This window comes from Acomys minous (genome assembly GCF_964271855.1).
Source record: "Acomys minous genome assembly, chromosome: 5".
NCBI classification, from domain to species: Eukaryota; Metazoa; Chordata; class Mammalia; order Rodentia; family Muridae; genus Acomys; species Acomys minous.
Window position 1 is genome coordinate 57,734,610 of NC_140494.1, and position 21,358 is coordinate 57,755,967.

The window sequence follows — 21,358 nt, forward strand, 5'->3', positions numbered from 1 at the left end:
ACACATAATTCTCCCACAAAGAAAATAAACAGCCCTTGTTAACGAGAACATGGCTGGTGGACACAGCCTGCTACTTAGTGAATGAAGATGAAAAAAAAAAACCAGACTATTTAATATCAGCCGTCGTTCTCTGGTGGCCGTTTGGGGGTTAGCTGCTGCGAGTAGCCATCGTGCTTGGTCCAGCTCTGTGTTCTGGCTGCTGCAGCACTCCAGCTTTGTATCTCATTGGCTCTGTTCATAAACACAAAGTCCCTTTATTAGAGCTGTCACAGTTCTCTGGCTTTTTTTTTTTTTTTTGCCTCAGGGTCTTTGTAAATTAACCCAGGCCAGTTACTTATACTATTTTTTTTTCTTTACACTTATACTTCTTGATGGTGGTTTAACTCACAGGTTTCCTTCCATGAACCTTTACAGAGATTTTATAATTCTTGTTATTTTATTGAAGTCCCCCTTGATGTGCCAAGTCTTCCTCTGAGGGTTGAGCATGGTCAGGCGCTTCCTATGATATTGCAAGCATAGTAACGATGATGGTAACTTTAAAATACCTTCCTTTCTTTCCAAATCTCAAGATAAAAAAAAAAACAAAAACAAAAAACCCAAAAAACCAAATCTGAAACATTTCAAGTGTCAAATGAAAACTTTTTCCACAATGAACATGTTCTTCATTCAAAAAAATTATTTAAGCTGGGTGGTGGTGGCACACGCCTTCAATCCCAGCACTTGGGAGGCAGAAGCAGGCAGATTGCTGTGAGTTCCAGGCCAGCCTGGTCTACAAAGCCAATCCAGGACAGTCAACGCTACACAGAGAAACCCTGTCTCAGGAAACCAAAAAAATTAAAATATTGTATTAAGATTATCTTCTGGTTATGCGTGAAAGTGAATATGAAATGAAAAAATCTTGTGTTTAGACTTGTGTCCTAGCCCCAAGATGTCGCGTTATGTGCATGCAAATATTCAAAAAGTTGAAAACATCTGAAATCTGAAACACTTCTGGCCCTAAACGTTGGCCAAGGGATACTCAACCCTTAGGACCAACAGTGGTGGTGACGCTGGGAGAAGAAAACAGATGGCTTTGCTTAAATATCTATTGGAGACGCCTCTGTGTTTTATCTCATGCAATCATCTCTGCAGCCTCTTGGTAGGAATGTGATGGTTTGCTTGCTTGTGCTGTTGTAGAGGCCGATGCTCAGGGGACTAACTGAGACCAAGGCTGCAGAGGCAGGGAAAGACAAAACCACAGGTCACTAGTCATTGTGATAATTTAAGAAAAAAAAATCCCAAATTACGTTTTGTTTATTTTACTTTTTATTTGTGTGTGTGTGAGTGTGTGAGTGTGTGTGTGAGTGTGTGTGTGAGTGTGCATGTGTGTGTGTATGGTGTGTGTGTGTGTGTGAGTGTGTGTATGTGAGTGTGTGTGTGTGTGAGTGTGTGTGTGTGAGTGTGTGAGTGTGAGTGTGTGTGTGTGTGTGAGTGTGCATGTGTGTGTGTGTGGTGTGTGTGTGTGTGAGTGTGTGAGTGTGTGTGTGTGAGTGTGTGTGTGGTGTGTGTGTGTGTGTATGAGTGTGTGTGTGAGTGTGTGTGTGTGTGTGTGTGTGTGTGTGTGTGTGTGTGTGTGTGTATGTGAGAGAGAGGAGGGGGGATATGTCTATAGGTGTGCCACAGTGAGCTTGCAGAAGTTGGAGGACAGCTTTTGGAAGTCAGCTTGCTCCTTCCACCTTGTGGGTCCCACAGATCAAACCTATGTTCATGGTGGCAAGCACCTTCACCTACTCCATGGGCCCCAAACAGTCTGATTCTGGTGGGGAGAGGCTGGACCCTCAGTCTAGGCTGCTCTAATTTATCCTCTGCTGCAGTGCTAGCTCAGCACCCAGGAGTCTTCCAGATGGTGTTTGGATAAGCAGGGAGGAGTTGCCCTTTAGCCACTGGCTCCCAGGACCCACCATCCAGGCCTCCTGCTCCCCGTGTGTTAGTGCAGCCTGTGTGAAACACACTCAACGAATGCCGGGCCAGGCTGATCTTCTTTAGGGGTGATCACACCAACCTATGTATGAGAAGACATCTTTGTTTCTCTGCTACTTCTTAGAAGAAAAAAAAATCAAAACTCTAGAATGAACACACTGCTTTTAGCATTAACCTTAATCTGTTTTTTTTTTAAAAAGTATTCCCCAAAGATCATTTATTTCTTTTTCTTTTTTAAAATGGAGAAATGTTAAGAATTTAGGAATGCAGACACAGATGAAGTTACAATGTCTTTCCAAATGCCAACAAAAATGCTCCCAGTCTGATGCAATTCCCTGTGGCATGGGTTTATTTAAAAAAAAAAAAAAAATCCCGTCAGTTCATTCTCTTGGCAGGCAGAGGAGGTAGGGTAGTAACTAAGTCAGAGTTTGTTACCTCTCCTAGGTATCGCAGGACAGGTGTCCATAGACGCCAACGGGGATCGCTACGGGGACTTCTCTGTGGTTGCCATGACCGACACTGAAGCCGGCGCCCAAGAGGTGAGCGAAGGAGATTGCCTTGGTCACTCTTGTGAGCGGGGACTCTGAGAGAGAACTTGTCCTGATGACCGAAGCACGCTTCCAATACAAGCGAACCTTTCCACGTAGTGAGAGCTCACGGCTGCTCGAGCGGTCAGACAGAAAGCGGCAAGTGCTGCCGTGCGTGTTCTCCGCAGCAAAGTCCGACCCTTCAGGTGGCCACGAGCCTCTCCTTAGACCCACGTAATATAAGGGCGTCTGTGGACAGACGGAGCACAACCTTCTTGCCTCTCGCATTTCCAGATTTCTTTTTCTAGTCGTTGTTATGGATTTTCAGGTGGTACTATTTCAAAAGATGGTGGAGTTTCAGGACAGAGAAGTCTGTCCTGCATGGGAGACCCAGTCCATGACAGTCACTGGCGGCAGGGGCTCTCTGCTTCAGTTTCTTCGGCTATAATATGGGAATCATAGTATTTTCCTTGCTGGTCTCATGACATCATTAGAACCATACAAAATGCAATATAGAAAAGTAATGTGTACACACACACACACACACACACACACACACACACACACACACACGGGATCTAAAGAAAAGGAATAAGTATTAAATAAATATTCAGTATTTCTACTGAAAAATGTATTTTCATTTGAATGGTGATTTTCCTGTTTCCTTGCAAGGTCATCACTCTTGTTACCTTTGTGGGTGCTGGCATAAGAGACTTGCTGTTTTCCTCTCTGTAGTTTTGGTGATGGATCAGGAACCCTCTCACTATGTTCACTGAAATGATTTTATGTCCCCCCAGTTCTGGGTCTCGTCTGCAGTCCAGCCCTCCCCCCCTCAGGAGAAGGTCCATCTTGTCTCATTGTGGAGTAGCAGTGCACATGGGATATGCTCAGCGCACAGCACTAACTGTCATGTGTCATGAGGGCCTAGAATTGTTTGAACCATGACCAGATATAGCCTGTGGGAGCCTCCTGTGGCTCAGTCAGGAAGGAGGAGAAAGGTCGCAGGCCACCCGGAAGCCACAAGTTTGTGGCCAGACAAAAGAGAATCGCTAGACTCTGTGTGAGAAGACACTGCCAGATCGGCTCACGTGACTGATCTAATAGTCATTTAATCGGAGGGTGACCCTGCAATTCCATCATGAATGAGTGACGATTTTCTAGGGGGTTCTAAGGTGACAGCTGAAATGAACTTCAGTCTGATAATGTCAGAGATAAAGGAGTGAATTCATCAGAGACCTCTGTGACCTTTAAAGAAATAGCACTAACCAAAAGAGGGCCTACCAGAGAGTTCCTCAAAGATGCTCTGAAAAAAACTACATTTATTTATGTGTGTGGAGGGGGGGGGGAGAGGGGTGTCAGAGGACAATTTGCGGGAGTCAGTTACCTCATTCGAACACGTGGTTGCTGGGGATTGAATTTAGGTCTTAAGGCTTGGTGTCAAGGGCCTTTACCTCTAAAGCCACCTTGCTGTCACACTAAATAGTGTTTTTTAGTGTTATAATTGTATGTCAATCTGACTGAGGAGTGTGGGGCTGTGTACCTGTCACATGCTCAACTTGAGTATGTATACGGTGGCATCGGCTCTGCCTCATATCCCTAAGGAAAACGGGCCTTACGCATGGCTGACAGTGTGGACTGCTCTGTGGCAGATTGGATGAGCAAGAGAAAAAGACATACATTTGTAGATTATTATTTCATAGGGAAATGGAAAAATCTACACTTCCACTATGCAGTAGCAACTGATGAATACCTAGGGATGGTATTTGTAGGGTGTGGCCTCCAGTGTGGAGAGACTTCGAGTGGCACTCACTTGGCTGTGTCCATATCTTTCTAAGCCCACAAGACCTGGATTTCTTTCCTACTATGCAGAACCACTGAGGCAGTCATTGTCCCCTGTACGACGTGGGAGCACCCTTCCCATTTCTCATGTTTTTCTGTAGTTCTTGCTGTCATTTCCTGCAGATGGTGATGCGCAGAGGCAGCCTGTGTAGGCCAGGCTATGTTTTGGAGAGTGCGTGCAAGGCTGTGAGCTTCGTGCTTCCTTAGGGAACAGGTGTCTTAGGCCTTTCCTTTTGCACGCCTGACTTTTGCCTTTCTGTAGGTTATCGCTGATTACTTTGGAAAAGAAGGCCGGTTCAAAATGCGACCCAATGTCAAATATCCCTGGGGCCCTTTGAAACTGAGGATAGATGAAACCAGAATTGTGGAACATACCAACAGCTCTCCCTGCAAACCATGTAAGTTCAGAGACTTAACTTACTATTCCTTCTTTTCCTCAGTTACAGGTTTGTGTGAGTCTGACACATGTTTCTCTCAAGGACTCATGTCCTGAAGGTTCCCATGTCTTTTTATGATGGGAACAACTCACAAATGGCTACCCCCCCCCCTCTCCCTCACCAGAAGCTTCTACATTTCTTCCCTGTGTTCTTTTCTCCAAAATGGTAGGATGTTCTGCCTAGATTTTTACCTCCTACTACAAGCTCAGTTATTAGAGGTTTCTGCTTTTAGGAAAAATAAAAATGTTATTAATTGTATCGTAATCATCTCTTGCAAGAAATCTCAATATTGATTTCAAAGTTCACAATTGACCTTCAAATCCTCAGGATGGGACACATAGTGCCCTTAAACACTTGACAACTTGCAAAGTGGTAAACATGTATTGGATGTATTATTTATGGTCAGTCTCTGGATGCAGTGAGAGCAGCGAGTGTATCTTTAAATGAATAGCTCAGTGATAGGAATACTTTTGGAGATGATTGTTTTCAAGGGGGGCTTCCGTAATCTTGAATAAGAACAAGTGATAGCAACCCCAAATCTCCCTTTGGTTCTTGCCAATTTGGGGACCCCCAGGAGAGTTCCTTCAGCTCCCCAAGCCTCACCTTTCCCACATGTAGAGGGAATTGACGCAGCTTTGATCTGAGGAGCCGATGAGACTGTGCACTGCTGGCTTCTTCTAAAGTCTGCAAGGAAAATAGCCGTTGAGTTTTGAGACCTGAGATCCCACTGAGAAAGATTTATTTCAAATGGTTTACATTTTCACAAAGCTATGTAGGACAGTTTGAGATGGAACTCTAGCCTTGGTGAGAGAACATCTAAAAACAGAATACTGACCCAGTGCAATTTTTCCCCCAAACCTTCTAGCACTTTGAAGTGTTACCATCTACCTGTGAGCAACAGAAATGCTGGGTCAGTGCCTTGGTCCATCCAGGCATCTTCTGTGACTTAAAACTCAAAAAGAGTGTGGGTGTGTCTGAAATCTTCAGTTTGCAGATTTTGCCAAATCTTTCTTCTTCATCATCTTCTTTTTTTAGTTTAGTTTTTTTTTTTTTTTTTTTTTTTTTTTGAGACGAGGGTTCTCTGTGTAACAGGCCTGGCTGTCCCAGACTCGCTTTGTAGATCAGGCTAGCCTTCTACTTGCAGAGATCCACCTGCTTCTGCCTCCTGAGTGCTGGGATTAAAGGCGTGCGCCACCACCACGGCCCACATCCTCCTCGAATCTCTTTCCTTCTCTGTCTATTATTCCTTCTAACCCTCCTTTCCCTCTCCCTCCCTTTCTTTATTGCCTTCCTCCTTCCCTGGTATAGATCTTGTTGTGTAGCTCAGGCTGATCTCAAACTTGAGATCCTCCTGCCTCACCTTCCCACGTGCTAGGATGACTGGTGTTTGGCCCGGGCCCAACTTTGAACTTGTTCCTGACCCTCTTCTATTCACTGTCACGAGACAGTGCAGTTACATAGTGCTTTCTGGAAACCCTTTCTTAAGCTTTGTACTAAGTGAGGAAGAAAATCCAGGACTTCTAAAAAAAATTTATATAATATATAATCTCATCATATATATACACACACACATACATACATACATGCACACACACATATATATGATTTACAAAGAAAAGAAAATTTATTTCAACTGGGAGATGAACAAGACTCAAAGTATTTTTACTTATTCCTCAAAATGAACTCTGATTATTGCGGTTTCTTTTCAAGCAGGTGGCCTAGAAGAATCAGCAGTGACAGGAATCGTTGTGGGGGCCCTACTAGGGGCTGGTTTGCTAATGGCCTTCTACTTTTTCAGGTAGGGACCGTTTATGAAGTTAACATTTACTCTGTTGTTTTTTTTTTTTTTTTTGCCTTTGTCCCCTGTCTTTGCATAATGTTCCTCATGATTTGTCCATGCCCTTCCTTTAACTAAGAAGACTGGTGGTTAAAATATCAAAGCCCTTCTTTACACTGTGTGATCTCAGATTTGTCACTCAGAGAGTCATGCATTTCTATAGTACTTGCTATAGGAAGTTGCTGGCATCTCTGGATCACTGGCCGTTTATGAGAATTCCTTGTGAAGAGGAAATCTGGGCAAAGAAGGAATGTTCCCCCCCCCTCAGGCTTTTTTCAGTTCAGAAACAAGTGCCCATGTTCCCTTGAGAGGCTTGGCTCAATGCCCATGTGGTCAAGGTTTTAGTCCTTGGCCTCAGCAATGGTGACCCATCCTTTCTGTAATCTTCAGTGGTTGAGTCCATGGCTTATTGTAAGTCATCACGGCTTATTTGTAAGATTTCCTCAGTTTTGCATGGAAATTTAAGTCTGGGTGTATGTGGCTCTTTGTGGGAACAATCGTGCTCCTGTTCCTTCGATCACAGCACACTTAATCTGATCTTTATCTGGGGGCATATCCTGGGAGTTAAGCTGAGATTCTGGGGCAGAATAGATAAGGCTGAACACACGCTTCCAGGGAAGAAGGAGAAGGCTTGTTCTGTGGCATTTCAGAACGCATTCCAGTTTTTCCCCTTGAATAAGGACACGGTGCCTTGGGGCACACAACTTTAATCTCTGACCAGGGTTTTTGTATCGGGTCACTTCTCATTTATCAAACCTAACCCAGATGTCTCTTGAGGGCATTCTTTGTAAGAGGGACCATAGTATTTCACAGTCAAGTGAGGTTTTATTGTTACATTTGTTTTGCTTTTACCCAGGAAGAAATACAGAATAACCATTGAGAGGCGAAACCAGCAGGAAGAAAGCAACACCGGGAAGCATCGAGAGTTACGGGAAGATTCTATCAGATCTCATTTTTCGGTGGCTTAAAAGAAATGCACCCCCTTTTTGTCTGCTTGAGATTCCTTAAAGAGATAGACGGCAGGAAAGACATCAATGGAACAGAAAGGGCGTTCTTGGAGACTTCATTCTTTTAAGCAGTAGTCATTTCACTTTAAATTTCCATTAGAAGCTCAGGAATGATTATTAATCACTATCTGCCTCCTGGCCTTTCATCTCATGGCAAACAAATATAGCGATATAACGTCATCCTTCATAAGTGCTCTGACTTCTGGAAGGGCATAGGAGTAGATTTATGTTTTGAAAGTCTGGTATCTCCATATCTTGATTGCTTTGGGGACATTTCACACAAGGATATAAAAATGTGGGTTTTTTTTTTCTTTTCTGAAAAGAAATGTTTTGTAGCTAGAGTAAAACAATTTTCACAAGTAGAGTATTCCTGGAAAGAATTTAATACCCGATAAGAGGACAATGGAATGAGAGAAATCTCAAGGCTGGGATGCAGCGCTCTTCTCACTGGAACTGGTGGACAGGTCTGTGGTTGACGAGGGCTGTGTCCCATGTCCACATCCAGGTCTGACTTCATATCTCATGACAGGATCCTCCCTGTCTCTCTCAGTGTCTCATAGACGCTACTCTGGAAAATTGTAAATAATACTGAACTAGGAGGATATATATAGGAAAAGCAAGTCTAAAATGTTTCTTTTATGATGTTAAAAAAGAAAAGCCCTACTTCACACTAACATTTTATTTTTAAGTATTTTAATCTTATATTTTGTTATTAGAAATGTGTCTATTTTTTCATTTTGAAGATTAAATTTCACTTCTGTTGTAGTCACACAGAGGAGGTGTGTGACAATCTGTGGTGTCGGAGCAGTGGTTCTTTTTCTCTGCTGACCTCTTTCCTTTGGTTGTGGCTAAATTCTAACTGCTGCTCTGACTGCAAGTGTCCAGAAATATGTTCAGCTTACAAACTCTAAAGGAATACGTTGATGTTAAGCCATTTTTCACTTTTGATTGTTTTAAATGGGTGTTATTGGAGGGCTAGACCCCTTCCACTTACAGCCAAATGATGCCCTTCGAACCCAAGAATGTCAGCTGAGTCAAGCAGCGTCTCTAAAGAAATGCAGCCCCTTCCCCTCAAGAATAGAGTGAGAATTTGACAGTAAGGCACAAAAGTAAAAATAAATGTGAAAGATGCACGTAATTTATCAAAACTTGAGGTGATGATTTCGATTAAGAAAGGGATTATTGATATCTTCTATGTCCCCTTAACCACACAGAGTTTTGCAGGCACCACAAATCACCCATAGCTTTGACAGCGAGCTAGGACAGACAAGTGCAGAGTAGCCAAGACTGAGCCAACTGTTGCTGGGTATCTGCTTTGCACCCAATTCTATGCACTGAGGTTTAAATTTGGGTTCCCACTTCATCACCTTAGAAGAGAACAAGGATGCTGTCTAGTCCTTGTGCCTTTCTTGGCAACATTTTGAGCATCCAAAGCATGATTTAAAGGGGGAGAAATCGCATAATTCCTTGGAGGCCATATCCACTCAGGTTGACTGTATAGGAAGCAGTGCACAGACAGCATGTTCTGGAAGCTGTCCCATGCTTGCTTCCCTGGGAAGGAATGCATCGCATCCAGTTGCCAAGGTGAATGGGCTGCTTCTCTTTTATGGTTCAGGAAATGGGATGCAAACCACATGCTCAAAAGAATTAGCCATTGAACAACTGAAGGACCCACATCACGGTTCTGCATGTAAGATGTTAAGGGAAAAGAGCTGACTTCAAAAATAGCGTGGGGTGGGGGGCGGGCTGGGAAGGAAGAGTGAAAAAAGTAGGCAAGAAAGGTAAACCTCAAAAACCTAACACAAGATGAGAGTCTGGGAAGTAGAACTTGGGAAAGCAGTGGCTGATGGGAACTCACATAGTGAAAACAGTTGGGCAGGTTGTAGCACCCTCAGTGATCTGGACCAGAGAGCTGATTTCTCCCTTTCTCCCTTTCCCCCTTTCAATGATGTTTTCCTCTATATTTCAGAGATATTCGTTCTCTAATGTTTATTTTTTTTTTAACCTGTGTATTAATTACAGGAGTGTGGTGGGAGGGGGAAAGTCTTCAACTTGGCTATCTTCTTTGGGTGTAAATATTTCTAGCCTTTCTTGAATTTGTATAGTAGCCCATTAACGGCAGGGCTGTTACAACAAACACCTTTTATTTCTCCTCCAGCTAGAGGAGTTGTCCCCAGTGTAGCAGCGTAGTCCCAGGTTAGATACTGGAGAGGAGAAGGGAGCCAGGATGGAGCCTGAGGTCCCCTGAGTGCTCATTACAATTTTAAAGCAATTCTACCACTGCTAAGGTTGGTTGCTCATTTACTTGTCTGCTACATAGTTTTTTTTTTCCCTTGAACATCTTCCCATGGCTAGGCAAGGTGGCCCATGTTCTTAATCCCAGTACTTGCAGGGCAGAAGTTTAGGGCCAGTATGTTCTACATAGTGAGTTTTAGGTCAGCTGTGGTTACACAGGGAGACCCTGTCTCAGGAAAAAAAAATCTTCATATGAGTTGCCTGACTTCATTAAGTTTTGAAAACACCATTAAGTTGGGAAACCTTTTCTGAGAGTGTGGTATGTGTTCCATGGTGGCCCTCTGTTAAGAACTCCTGATAGCGTAGTGTAGGCCTTAAAATCCTAACTGCTAAGCAACAGCTTTGACAATTAGTCATTCATAACCTGCCAGTAGCGAATTTGTATATAATCAACTAAATGAGACTTTAGGTCCTAAGCCAGTCTATAAAGTTTTACTCTTAAATCCAATGAGTAAGGTTTCAAAGGGAATATTTTATCAGTATTTTTCTTATCTAGTCAAATGTAAGTTCATATACAAGCTAAAATAAGGATATAATTATGGTGTTGGAAGTAAACAGGCATTTTATAGCCAACATTATTGTTAGCTTTGGGAGAGAAGATGAACTCAGAAATAAAACTTTCTTTCTAGTCGCATCTGTCCTCTAAGCAAGCAGAGGTTTTACAAGGAATCCTCTCAACATTATGCTATTCTGAGGAACCATAGGCGTATCTTTTCCTGAATCACAGATAGAGTCCCACAGGTCTTAAACTAATTCCTTACATGTCAGAATTCATGGAGAAGAGGGAGAAGCCTGTGGAATAGGCACAGAGGCCTCCCCTTCTTCCTCTTTGGAGTTCCAAGTCATCTCCCCCTGCTGGCAGGCGTCCTGCCCCTTTAATGAAGGCACATGTACCCCCTTGTGCCCCTAATTTACCTCTTTTCTTTTGGTTGGGACTGACTGTAGGGGTCTAAGACAGGCAGTGGAAAGAGGAAAGAGATTCAGAAGCTATTTCCAGTGGCACCACTGTTTTCTTAAAGCAGAGCTACTCGTGCAGGCTTTTTTTTTTTTAGGTGCACACACACACACACACACACACACACACACACACACACACACACAAAGAGAGAGAGAAAAAAGAGCATGGAAGAATAGTGTTTATACATTGAAAAACACTAGTGCCTATGTTTCTTGAGACACAAAGAACTTATATCCCTAGTGGGGCAGCTATGAAGGCAAACGCCAATTGAAATTTGGCCCCTCTACCTACATGTCATGGGTTTTGTTTAGTTACACCCTGTGGTTCGGGACTTCAGAAGGAAGCTGGTAATGAGCTGAATTTCTCATTCAGTGGAAAAAACGGAAACTGTCTAGAAACACAGGATGCTTTCGGGGCAGCACCGAAACTGGGAGAGTGAGCTAGTGGCAGCTCTAAAGACCAGCTGGTCTTTAGAACGGATGAATAATGGACACTTTAGATCTCCTTCCATAGTCAGTCTCAACAAGAGTCATTGGGCATGACCAGTGACAAGAACCAGGAGTGTATGTCTCCCAAGGTGACAGAGAGAACTTGACAGCTGATTCTGTCTCTACTGCTTTTTTCCCCCCAGAGCCCCACCTACCACCCAGCATGTCTCTGTGGATGTGGTAGCACCTTTCCCATGAAGGTGGGAACTTGTGAGGAGGCCTCCACACTTACTCAGAGAAAGAGGTGAAACAGCACCGGCTGTGAGGAGGTAGCTGCATTTTAGTCAGGAGCCTGGCAGTAGCTTGACCATGCGTGTCCTTGGACAGCTCAAGTCTGTGATTTTTCCTGTACATGAATGAGCCTGGCTTTGGTTCTCAGCATACAGATTTTTCAGGTGTCTCCTACAGGCCTCCAGGACGAAACTAAGGCTCAAGAGGCGCTGGGTTGGAGGTTGTTCAAATCTCGCATTGACCACTAATGTTAATTCATACCAAACTCAGAGCATTCTGAATCAGCTGGTGCCACGACACTTCAAACACAGTCAGCAGGGTTTCACTCAGAGCTGAGTCTCAGAGGGAAAAGTCAGTATGTCACAAAAGCGCTTCAGTATATCAGGTATGGCATGATTCCTTAGGGAGAGATTTGAACAAGTAGATCTCAGAGCTAATAAAACATGTTACATTTCTTCGATTCACATTTAAAGACATACATTTATATGCACAGGAACAAAGGGTCCATTTACCAAGCGTGAATAATAACAGGCAACCAGATTCACTTTTATTTTCTAGAACAAAGTTGTTATAGTATATACTTATTGTTGGGTAGAGAAGGAGTTCTTTCTGCAATGAAAGAGGAAAACATAGATTTTTTTTTTGACATGGAGTACATTATTCATTATTCAATGCCTGTGTCTGAAAATATGTTCAATGTGGTATAGCATATGAGTCAGCAACAAAGTGCCCCACACAGGCCAGCAGTGCTGTGGTTCTGAGAGTCTGTGCTTGGTTCTCTGTGCATAGCTAAAGCCAGGAGGTCACGAGCTACGCACTTGGAGGGTCAGTCCTACACCATGTGTCTTTTGAGCCATACTGTTGATGGATAATCTAAATATAGGGCCATCAAACAATCCAAACCTACCATGAATCTGGTAGAAAAGTCAAAGCTGCCCTAGCTACCTACAGCTTCCTATTCTAATGTAAGTAGAACTATCTGCATATAATGTGACTTAATTTATTGTTGTTTTGTGTAGAAAGTGAGAATTAATGACTGTGGATATAGCCCTGCTTTGTAGAATACATTTTGTTGCTGGTACAAAACTGGTCATTTGAACAATCTACTTGATTTGGTGTTTGGATATTAATGTGTATGTGTTCTTGGAAACATTTCTATTAAGCAAGAATACCGCAGACCCCAAATATAACAATATGTTCTCATTAAAAATATACTCTACAGAAATAGTTTGTTGTCTATAATTCAACTAACAAATACTGCATATATCCAAGTTTTCTGAGCATTTTCTATTCTTTTGGATCAGCTGACGTAAAAGATCAGTTAGTGGGGATGCTGGGTTATAATGTTTGAATGACATCCAGGAAAGGACTCAGAAGGAAATTTACAGAGATAATAACAAATCATCAAGATGGGTGCCAAAGCCTGAATACACTGACCCAGCAGGTAAAGGGAGAAGGAGGTATGGAATAACCACTCTTTTTGAGCCTGATCATCTTGAGACATTACGTACTTCAGCTGATGTCACTGACTCATGTTATTGTGTCACCCACATCATAGGCACCTCTGGTCCTGTTGTCCAAAGAGCTCTCAGGTTCCTGTGTACCAGGCAGAGTGACCAGCCTTCAGCAGCTCTGGTTTCATCGGGGTTGAAAAAGGCTATCTCACTCTCTGGGAAGTCGGCCATTCTCTTCCACCTGGGAAACACACAGTGACTGGCATGCCTGGTGCAGAGTGTCTCCTAGGTCCTGATGCCACAGTCAGTGAGGTCCCTACTTAAGTTGGGAGCGTGTTTGAGGTGATGCTGTAGCAGAATGTTGACTGGCATGAGGCAGCATGAAAAGGTTGGGGTGAAGGACAGGCCTGGAGATGTCCTCTAGGAAAAGGAATTAATTCTTGCCGCTTTCCCATCCATCGTTGGGGCCATGGATTCTTGGACCGTTTCCCTCTGTCCCTACCATTCAGTGCCATCTAAACATGATATGCAGCCAGCAGTGTTTGGCAGGCCAAGGATGCCTTATTTGGACAATGGGCCTATGTCTTATCAAGAAGTCCTAAGGAGACATAAATACCATGGATCTAGGGATGAGGCTAGTGTTGCTTTAAGAAGCAACTATTAATGTGACAGGTACCAAAGGTTGCACACCTTTTAAAAAAAGAGCTTCTTCTCAAACCATCTATTAGCATCAAAGTAGAGCCAAGAAAAAAATCCCTTTTGCAGGTTTAGTGCAACCCTCACAATCACCAGGGGCAGAAGTTGTCAAGGAAAAGAGAAAAGAAAGACCAGAAGTGAGAGTGAGCAAAGACCTGTGTGCTAATGCTTTGTAGTAGATGTGCTGTTTGCTTCTGGGTCTTGTGTATCTTCTTTTATAGCCCGGCTCTGGCCCTTGAGCTCTGTGATCCTGTGTGAAAAATGAAAACAATACCAGTTCCAACCTCGCCAGATTGCCGTACCTTCAAATGTAGACTCCTGCCTGAATTACTGTAAAACGTTCAACAGAACTGTTACATTGTTCTGTTTTCACAAAATAAGACAAACCTACAGTACTATGGAGGGCTTCCAAGGCCTAGAGAGCCCTGGTAGAAGTCAGAATGAGTTTTCTTTCTTTCTTTTCAGTCTGGTTGATGGCAAGCGGCCTCTGTGTCTTGATGGATGAGGTGAACCTTTGAAGAAGGCGTGGGAAAAAACTAAAAGGTGGGGGTGGGGCTATGATAGCTTGACACTTTCAGAGGGCTGGAACACTTCCATCCAAATGTGAGTTCTCTCATCAGAGTAGCGAGGCCAATATTTAACCGCAGGGCCACTCCACACTTTTTTTCTGCCTCCAGTTCCCTCGCCCCTCTATTGCTGAGGCAGTCCTTTGGAATGCTCCTCAGCATTCACTCCCGGGAAGCTATGATTTGCTGGAGTGAACCCTTGTCTCTCAGATGCCACAAGGAATTGCTTTCCTACTACTAGCTGCCCTCAGGCTCAGGTCTTCTCTGGGTGTAATGCTTTTGTGTGGTTGTGACCAAGCTATCTGACAGAAATGGGAGGAAGAAAGATTTATTTTGGCTCAGCTCTTGGTTGCTTAGACCCATGTTTCTGGACTTGTGCTAGACAGGGCATCATGGCAGAGGGCACATATGGAGGAATAGGTAGGATACTCACAGGAGCTAAGGAATGCAGGAAGGAGCCAGGGTGATCCACAGCCACCTAAGCACACACCCAGTCACCTAGTTCACCCAAACCGACCCCACAGCATTAGCATCAGCACACTCTGTTTCTACCAAGGGGTCAGTCGATCTCGAAAAGCCCACTGCCTGGTAATCAAACCCCAAACCTGATCCTGCTGGTGGCCCTTCACACTCAGATAATAACAATGACAATGCTGCCGAGTTCTAGATCTAACTGTCACACCTCACCAAGAAGGTCAGGCATGAGCCCCCTAACTGGGTGTGTCCTGTGTAGAACCCTCAGCCTGGAAACTGCACACACGCGAACAACGCAACCAATGAAAGTGAGCTCAGCAGATTATATTAACATTCACTCATGCATATACATATACATATATCTATGTAACAATAATAATGAAAGAAAAATAAACTATTGAGTTAGGGACCATAGGAGAAGTTTGATGGCGGGTTGCTGGGGGGGGGGTAGAGGGAGGAAAGGGAGGGGGAAATGATATTATTCTATTTCAATGAAAACATATTTTAAAAATTTAATGAAGAAAAAAAAAAGAGTGTTACCAAGTGGTAGATTTGTCAGTAGACAAAAGGGTTTCTTTTATTTTTCTCCCTCCCTCCCTCTCTCCCTCCCTCCCCCCACCACCACCCTTCTTTCTTTTTGCTTGTTACATTCCAAGGGACCAAGAGATGTGAGGCAGCCTGCAGGCCTGGAGAGAGCACTCTAAGGGGAGGCCATGTGATTCTTGGCCTTCAGAGAGTCCTCCTCTTCCCAGCAGCCTCAAGGCCAGGGTGCTGATGACACTCTTACAGAAGTGGCCCAGAACAGGGCTGCAATCCAGGCCTTATCAACCCTTCTGCCGTGAAGCTCAGCGGCCAGTGCCAAGGACTCTCTGGTGGTGCAGAGGTTAGCCTGGGGGAGGCTTGAAAAAAAAAAAAGCCAGCTGTTCACAAAGGAGATCCCCTAAAGCAGGAATGTCCTCTGTGGTTTTAAAGGCATTTCATGCTTCCAGGCAAAGAGAGAGCATATTGAAATAGAGCTTGCCACCTCATGACATAAAGGGACATGATTTAGACTAGTCTCAGCGTCCCCTACCCCCACCCCCCACCACCAGAGGGAAAGCGGAAAATGTGCAGAGTGCATGGCATCTTCTTTTGGATGATGCTAAGTGTCTATGGGGCTGCCCGCAGGTCAGGCATGGGCTCAACACCTGCATTCACTCATTCAATTCCCTCAGCTCTTGTAACAAGGTTGGGGGACACTTTGGTTTTCCTAATCACCTCAGAGATGTGTAAACTGAGGCTCAGAAAGGTGAAGTCTCCTGGTTTGGGTCTCAAAGTGATTAAGAGACCATCAGGTACCCTGCTCTGGGTGGTGGCCGCACCAGTCTGTTTAGTCTAATAGGCAATCACCGTTTTCTGCTGTGTGAGTGGCCTCTCTTCCTTCTCACTCCCTTCATATCCAGGCGGATCCCAGCCCCGCCCCCTTCACGGTCTCCATGTGAGATCTTCCTCTCCTAATCCCAAGTAAGCAGGGAATAGCCTATTTCTTCACCCTGTTTTTAAGCATTCTTCTCTCCCTTCTAGTTCCTCATAGGACTTCTGTGTCAGCATTCCTAAAATACTTGATGCATCTGATACTATGGGCCTCTTGACTCACATTCTTCACAGGTCAGATTCCGTATTCTGTCACTCTGATACCTTTGACTCTTGTGGCACTGACTTATTTGCTATTTCTCTGGTTCAGTCAGAGATTGCTGAATTTGATTATACGAACTCATTTATTTCTTGCTCAGAAAACAACCTTTTACTTTCTTGTCAGACTTTTAATTTAATTTAAAATTTTGAAATGGTCTCATGCAGTTTGTTTGGCCTTAAACTTGCTGTACAATCAAAGATGACCTTGAACTTCTGGTCCCTCATCCCAAGTACTGCTATCGCAGACCTGTACCACTATGCCTGACTGCCTGTTCAGATTTTATTTCCCACTGTTCTTGCTTAGCAACTCTTTACTTTCTACTTGTTCATCCTTTCTTTGAAGTTCAAATCCGGTTTCTTCCATAAGCCTTCCTGTCTACCTTAATCTCTAATGAGAGCCTGTGGTTTGGGGAAGACAGTGCTTGGAAAAGAAAGCTACTCCTATAGATGGAACCAGTGCTCCCCAGTTTGCCAAAACCTCTGCACTCCTAATGTTCCGTCATTTCCCTCACTTATTAATATTAGGGTTTTGGGGCTTGCAAACTGAGTCCACAGATAATTGGGCAAGTATGCAGGCCTTTGTGGCTTCTCTTGTCTAAATTTCCCTCTGAGCACCACACATCCAGGCTGCTGGTCTCTATAGAATTCCTTCTTTTTCCTTCAGCTTCTTTGTCAAGTACTGGCTCCAGAATAAAGCATTTCTTACATTTAGGGAATTACGACTCAAAGAAAGTCCAGTATGGTTTTTGTAATGCTAATGTTTACCCCATAGAGCTGGAAAGATGCTCAGGGGGTAGTGCTGCTTACTATGCAAACATGAGTGAGTTGGAATACCCAGTACTTTCATTTAAAAAAAAAAAGCCAGGCATGGCTGTGTTTGCCTTTAACTGTGTTTGAGGCACAGAGACAAGTGGATCCTGGGAGCTCTTTAGAAAGCCAGCTTAGCTGAAATGACAACTTCCAATTTAATGACACCAAGGTGGAGAATGATTTAAAACAAATTAGAAAAACATTCTATATCTTTTCTGTCCTTTACACACTCACATGCATGCAACACACTACACACACACACACACACACACACACACACACACACACACACTCATGTGATAGCATTTCTGCTTTCTGAAGCCAGTCCCTCAAGAAGGGCTAGAAAGTTCTACCTCTCATCCCTGTGTTTGATAGGCTGTGCTCTCCCAAGGCAGAGCATCTTTCAGAGCCTCAGTCTTCCTTTGTACAATCAAGACAGTTATGAAGGCGCTGTGAAGTTTGGAAGAACTATTCCCAAAGCTCAACGAATGGGTCAATTCATATGTTTGTGAGGTAAATCTTACTGTTTCTCAAGTTCTTGGGCTCTCAGTCAAGACTGCATTATAAGTGGGAGGCTGGAGCCTTGTTAGTGCATGGCCTTGGAGCAGGGAGGCCTCTTTCCCAGTGTCTCCTTTCATTCTTGCTCTGGGGACACTAGGTGCCACAGATGGGTTCAGCTTTTCTACCTTATGGTGCTCTAAGCTCTACACATCACACAGTCCTTACCTGTGTCTTGGGAGGTAGGAACTGTGGCTACCTCCAAGACACAGAGTAAGCGAACAACTCATCTGTGTCATGTCACTGGGTGTCACGTGACTGGGAAATGAGAACCAGGACATGCCAGTGAAGAGAGGACTTTAGAGCTTAGGTGCCAGTCACTCAGAGCTGGTTATTTCAAGGGCCATGCAAAACTTATGTTTCATCCGTCTTAATGGTTTGTCTTTGACCTCTTTTGAGAAATCTTTTCCATTCTGACTATGGCCAAATGATCAACAAGTCACCACCAAACAATGGATGGATAAAAGCATCTCAGGGCCACTGGCTCTTTCATGGAAAGTTTCTTAGTTGATTTTCAAAACATTGAACCTCTGTGCTTGTGTGTGTGGCTTATGTATTCATGTGGACACTTGTGAAGGTGTGCATGCCTGTGTGTTACCTGAGTGTGGAGGCCGCTATTTATTTATTTATTTTGGGTGAGTGTATCAGCACGCCTGTGCTGTGGCACATGGGTGGAGGTCAGAGGATGACTTGAAGAAATCAGTTCTCTCTTTCTTTGGAACCTGGATATGGATCGAACTCATGTTGTCAGGCTTGGCAGCAGGAGTCTTCACCCTCTGAGTCATATCACCAGCCTCTCCTCACCACCTTATTTATTTATTTCTTTTTTGAGGCAGAGTCTCTTATTGAACTCAGAGCTCACCAATTTGGCAATAATAGTTGCTCAGTGAACCCCAGGGAATCCTTCTGTCACTGTCTTCCCTGGGCTAGGACTACAAGTCTATGTCACTGTGCTAAGCTTTTTATGTGTGTCCTAAGGATTTGAAGACAGGTCCCCATGCTTTCAAAGAAAGCACTTCATTAGTCGAGCCATCTCACCAGCCCTAAACACTGATCACTTAGCCACATCTTTCCAGCAGATTCTATAACAGAATAGACCAGGATAAATGACAGCATCAAGACGTTTCAGTGATCTCTACTTAGCAGACTTTCCACAGCATGGCATGGATGGATATGTCTCTGGACACTGCTCCTCTGGCCTAAGAACCGAAAGGAAAAGTCCCTGGTTACATTGCCCTGCATATCAGACTGGATGCTTTTTGTGATTTCTCCTCATTTCTACCCACTCAGCGCCCTATGTCCTCACCTCTGAGGAAGCTGTGTTTCCAAGCTGTTTTCAGAGTTTATTTGAGAATGAGTTGGTTTGGATCACACTGCCTTATGAGTACAAATGATTATAATTTCAGGAATTCGGTGAGCTGGTAGGTGAACCAGCATTCCTTAAAATTGAAATTATTCTTATAATTAGATAAATTTTATGAAAAGCAAAAGTAACAAAAACTTAAAATGCATTGCTTGATAATTATCTATTTTTCAACTGCATTTATTGATGGCATGATTTCCTTCTACCCATGACTACGGTAGGAAAGCTAAGTGACGTCCATCCCCTCTGAACTCCGTGCCGGTGAGATCACATCATCTTTAAACTGGCCATGGTCTCAGCATTTACACCATAGGAATCACTGCTAAAAGTCATGACACTTCCCCTCACACCGAGTCACTGGGGTAACTAGCACACTGTGTCCATCATTGTCCCTTCCTTACTAGGTTGACCCAGTTGGTCAGTGACATCCTTCTTTTACAGAAAGGGCACCCATGTTCTTTGATGTTGAGTGGTCCTTTCACAGGCTTTCAGCTGGGGAGCAGCAACCTCACCCTCAAACCCAGAGCTTCAGATCCCTTCTAGTGCTCATTGAGCTGAAGAATTAGAGATTTCTCCAACCTGGGGGAAGAACCTCCAAATTTAGGAGGGATGCCCCCGTTCTACAACAGCCCTAGAGAGAGACCTGCCATAGACATTTGCCAAGGCACTAAAGCAGACATCCTTAAACACCAGAATGCTTTTATGGCCTCAGTTAGGAGTTCCACACTTTTGTCTTGGTAGAGCCCCTGGGCAATGGGAAGGGAGGGACAGTTGGAGCTGACTCCTTCAGGTCTCCTACCTCTGCCTAGATCTAATGATTCCTGTCTTATAGCCAATACCCCATATATATATACAGTATAGCTGTAAATGAGATAAAAATATAGGTGGAAAATAAAAGTTCAACATGATTGAGACATAGTTGGCTTTCTAAGTCAAGTCTCAACCCATACAGCTTGAATAATACTGTTGGATATTTTAATATTATTTTTATAATATATCATTAATATACGATTATTGTTGAGCTGAGACTTTTTTTTTACAGGCTTCCCTGATATTATGGGTAATGAGTTCCTTAAAGGAACAAAACACTGAGTATTAGCCTCCATTTTGGAAACTTTATGCATTAACCAGCTACTATCAACATTTCTTAAAGGACAGAAAGGTTTTTTTAAAATTATGTGTATATTAATCTATAAGATTAATAAAATGAATATAATTGATAATGAATTAATGACTTTACCTTGTATTTTCAGAATGTAATTTCATAGGCTAGCTATTGTCCTCAAAACATGGGTGCTTTTGTTAGTATTGTTAAAGAGATGTGGGCTAATGGTCCTTACATACTTTTTCAATGAACAAAATAGTGCTATCCTACATTTTCACACATGTGTAATATTATGTTTAACCCACAGTTGCCCCATTGCCTTCTCTAGAGGTTGTTCTCAGCCCCTCACCAGTCGCACACCAGGCATTTTACAGGCCTCAGGAAAGTTATTTCTGACTTGGGAAACTGCGTTTAAAACCCAACCTCTTACTGCTCAAGCCCTATCTTCTTCTCTGCCTGAGGAACTCAGGCACATCCTAAATCTTTCTTTCAATAACCCTAATATGACTTTGGTGTTCATCTGCATGCCATATTTCACCAAATCTCAACAATACCCTGAACTGTAAAGTATGCATAGTCATGTACCAGGAATATCAGGAAAGTGAGAAGAATCCACTGCAGATCTCACTGGCTATCCGGAGCATCGGTAATTGATTCTCCTAGCCTTGCACACAAACATCTACTGGGCAGTCTAGGGAGCTTACCTCGTTACAGTTAGCACAGACTTGCTTCTGAGAGGAGACCTATGCGGATGACTGAGGTAGGTTTTTACACTGCTGTGCTCATATGCCATTTAGAAGACAAAGAGCGTATGCCAGTGCTGCCTCATTGAACCCCTCTCTACACATTCACTAAGTTTGACGAGGAGTATTCCTCATATGAGCTGGACCTCTCTCACTTTTTGCTTGGAGGTCCCTAAGGGCTTCATTCTTTAAATCCCTTTCGAGCATGCACAGGGGGGCATTCCTGCAGCCTACGTAGGAAACTATTTCTTGGGGGAACAGTCATCACATTTCTGAAAAATTATGGTGGCAGCTGATCCAAAATCTTGGCCTTGAACTCCAGCCAATGTTTTCTTGA

At 43.5% G+C, this 21,358-nt stretch overlaps 1 protein-coding gene and 1 long non-coding RNA gene across 5 annotated transcripts in view; one reads left to right on the forward strand and one right to left on the reverse strand.

Moving 5' to 3' along the window:
* NPR3 (natriuretic peptide receptor 3) overlaps positions 1-8,377 on the forward strand; it is a 62,048-nt gene extending 53,671 nt beyond the window's left edge. For 3 of the 4 annotated variants that reach the window (XM_084783704.1, XM_084783703.1, XM_084783701.1), the window contains exons 5-8: positions 2,404-2,498; positions 4,588-4,723; positions 6,473-6,560; positions 7,456-8,377. In XM_084783704.1, the coding sequence (XP_084639830.1) occupies positions 2,404-2,498; positions 4,588-4,723; positions 6,473-6,560; positions 7,456-7,567 (431 nt within the window). In that variant the 3' untranslated portion in view covers positions 7,568-8,377. The remainder of the gene's footprint in view (positions 1-2,403; positions 2,499-4,587; positions 4,724-6,472; positions 6,561-7,455) is intronic. The other variant, XM_084783702.1, reaches the window with a different exon arrangement.
* Positions 7,453-21,267, reverse strand: LOC311598559. The gene is made up of 2 exons (XR_014779569.1): positions 20,983-21,267; positions 7,453-13,978 (listed from the first exon to the last, which is right to left on the reverse strand). It is a non-coding gene; the product is annotated as an uncharacterized lncRNA (long non-coding RNA).
* Positions 21,268-21,358: the final 91 nt, after the last annotated feature.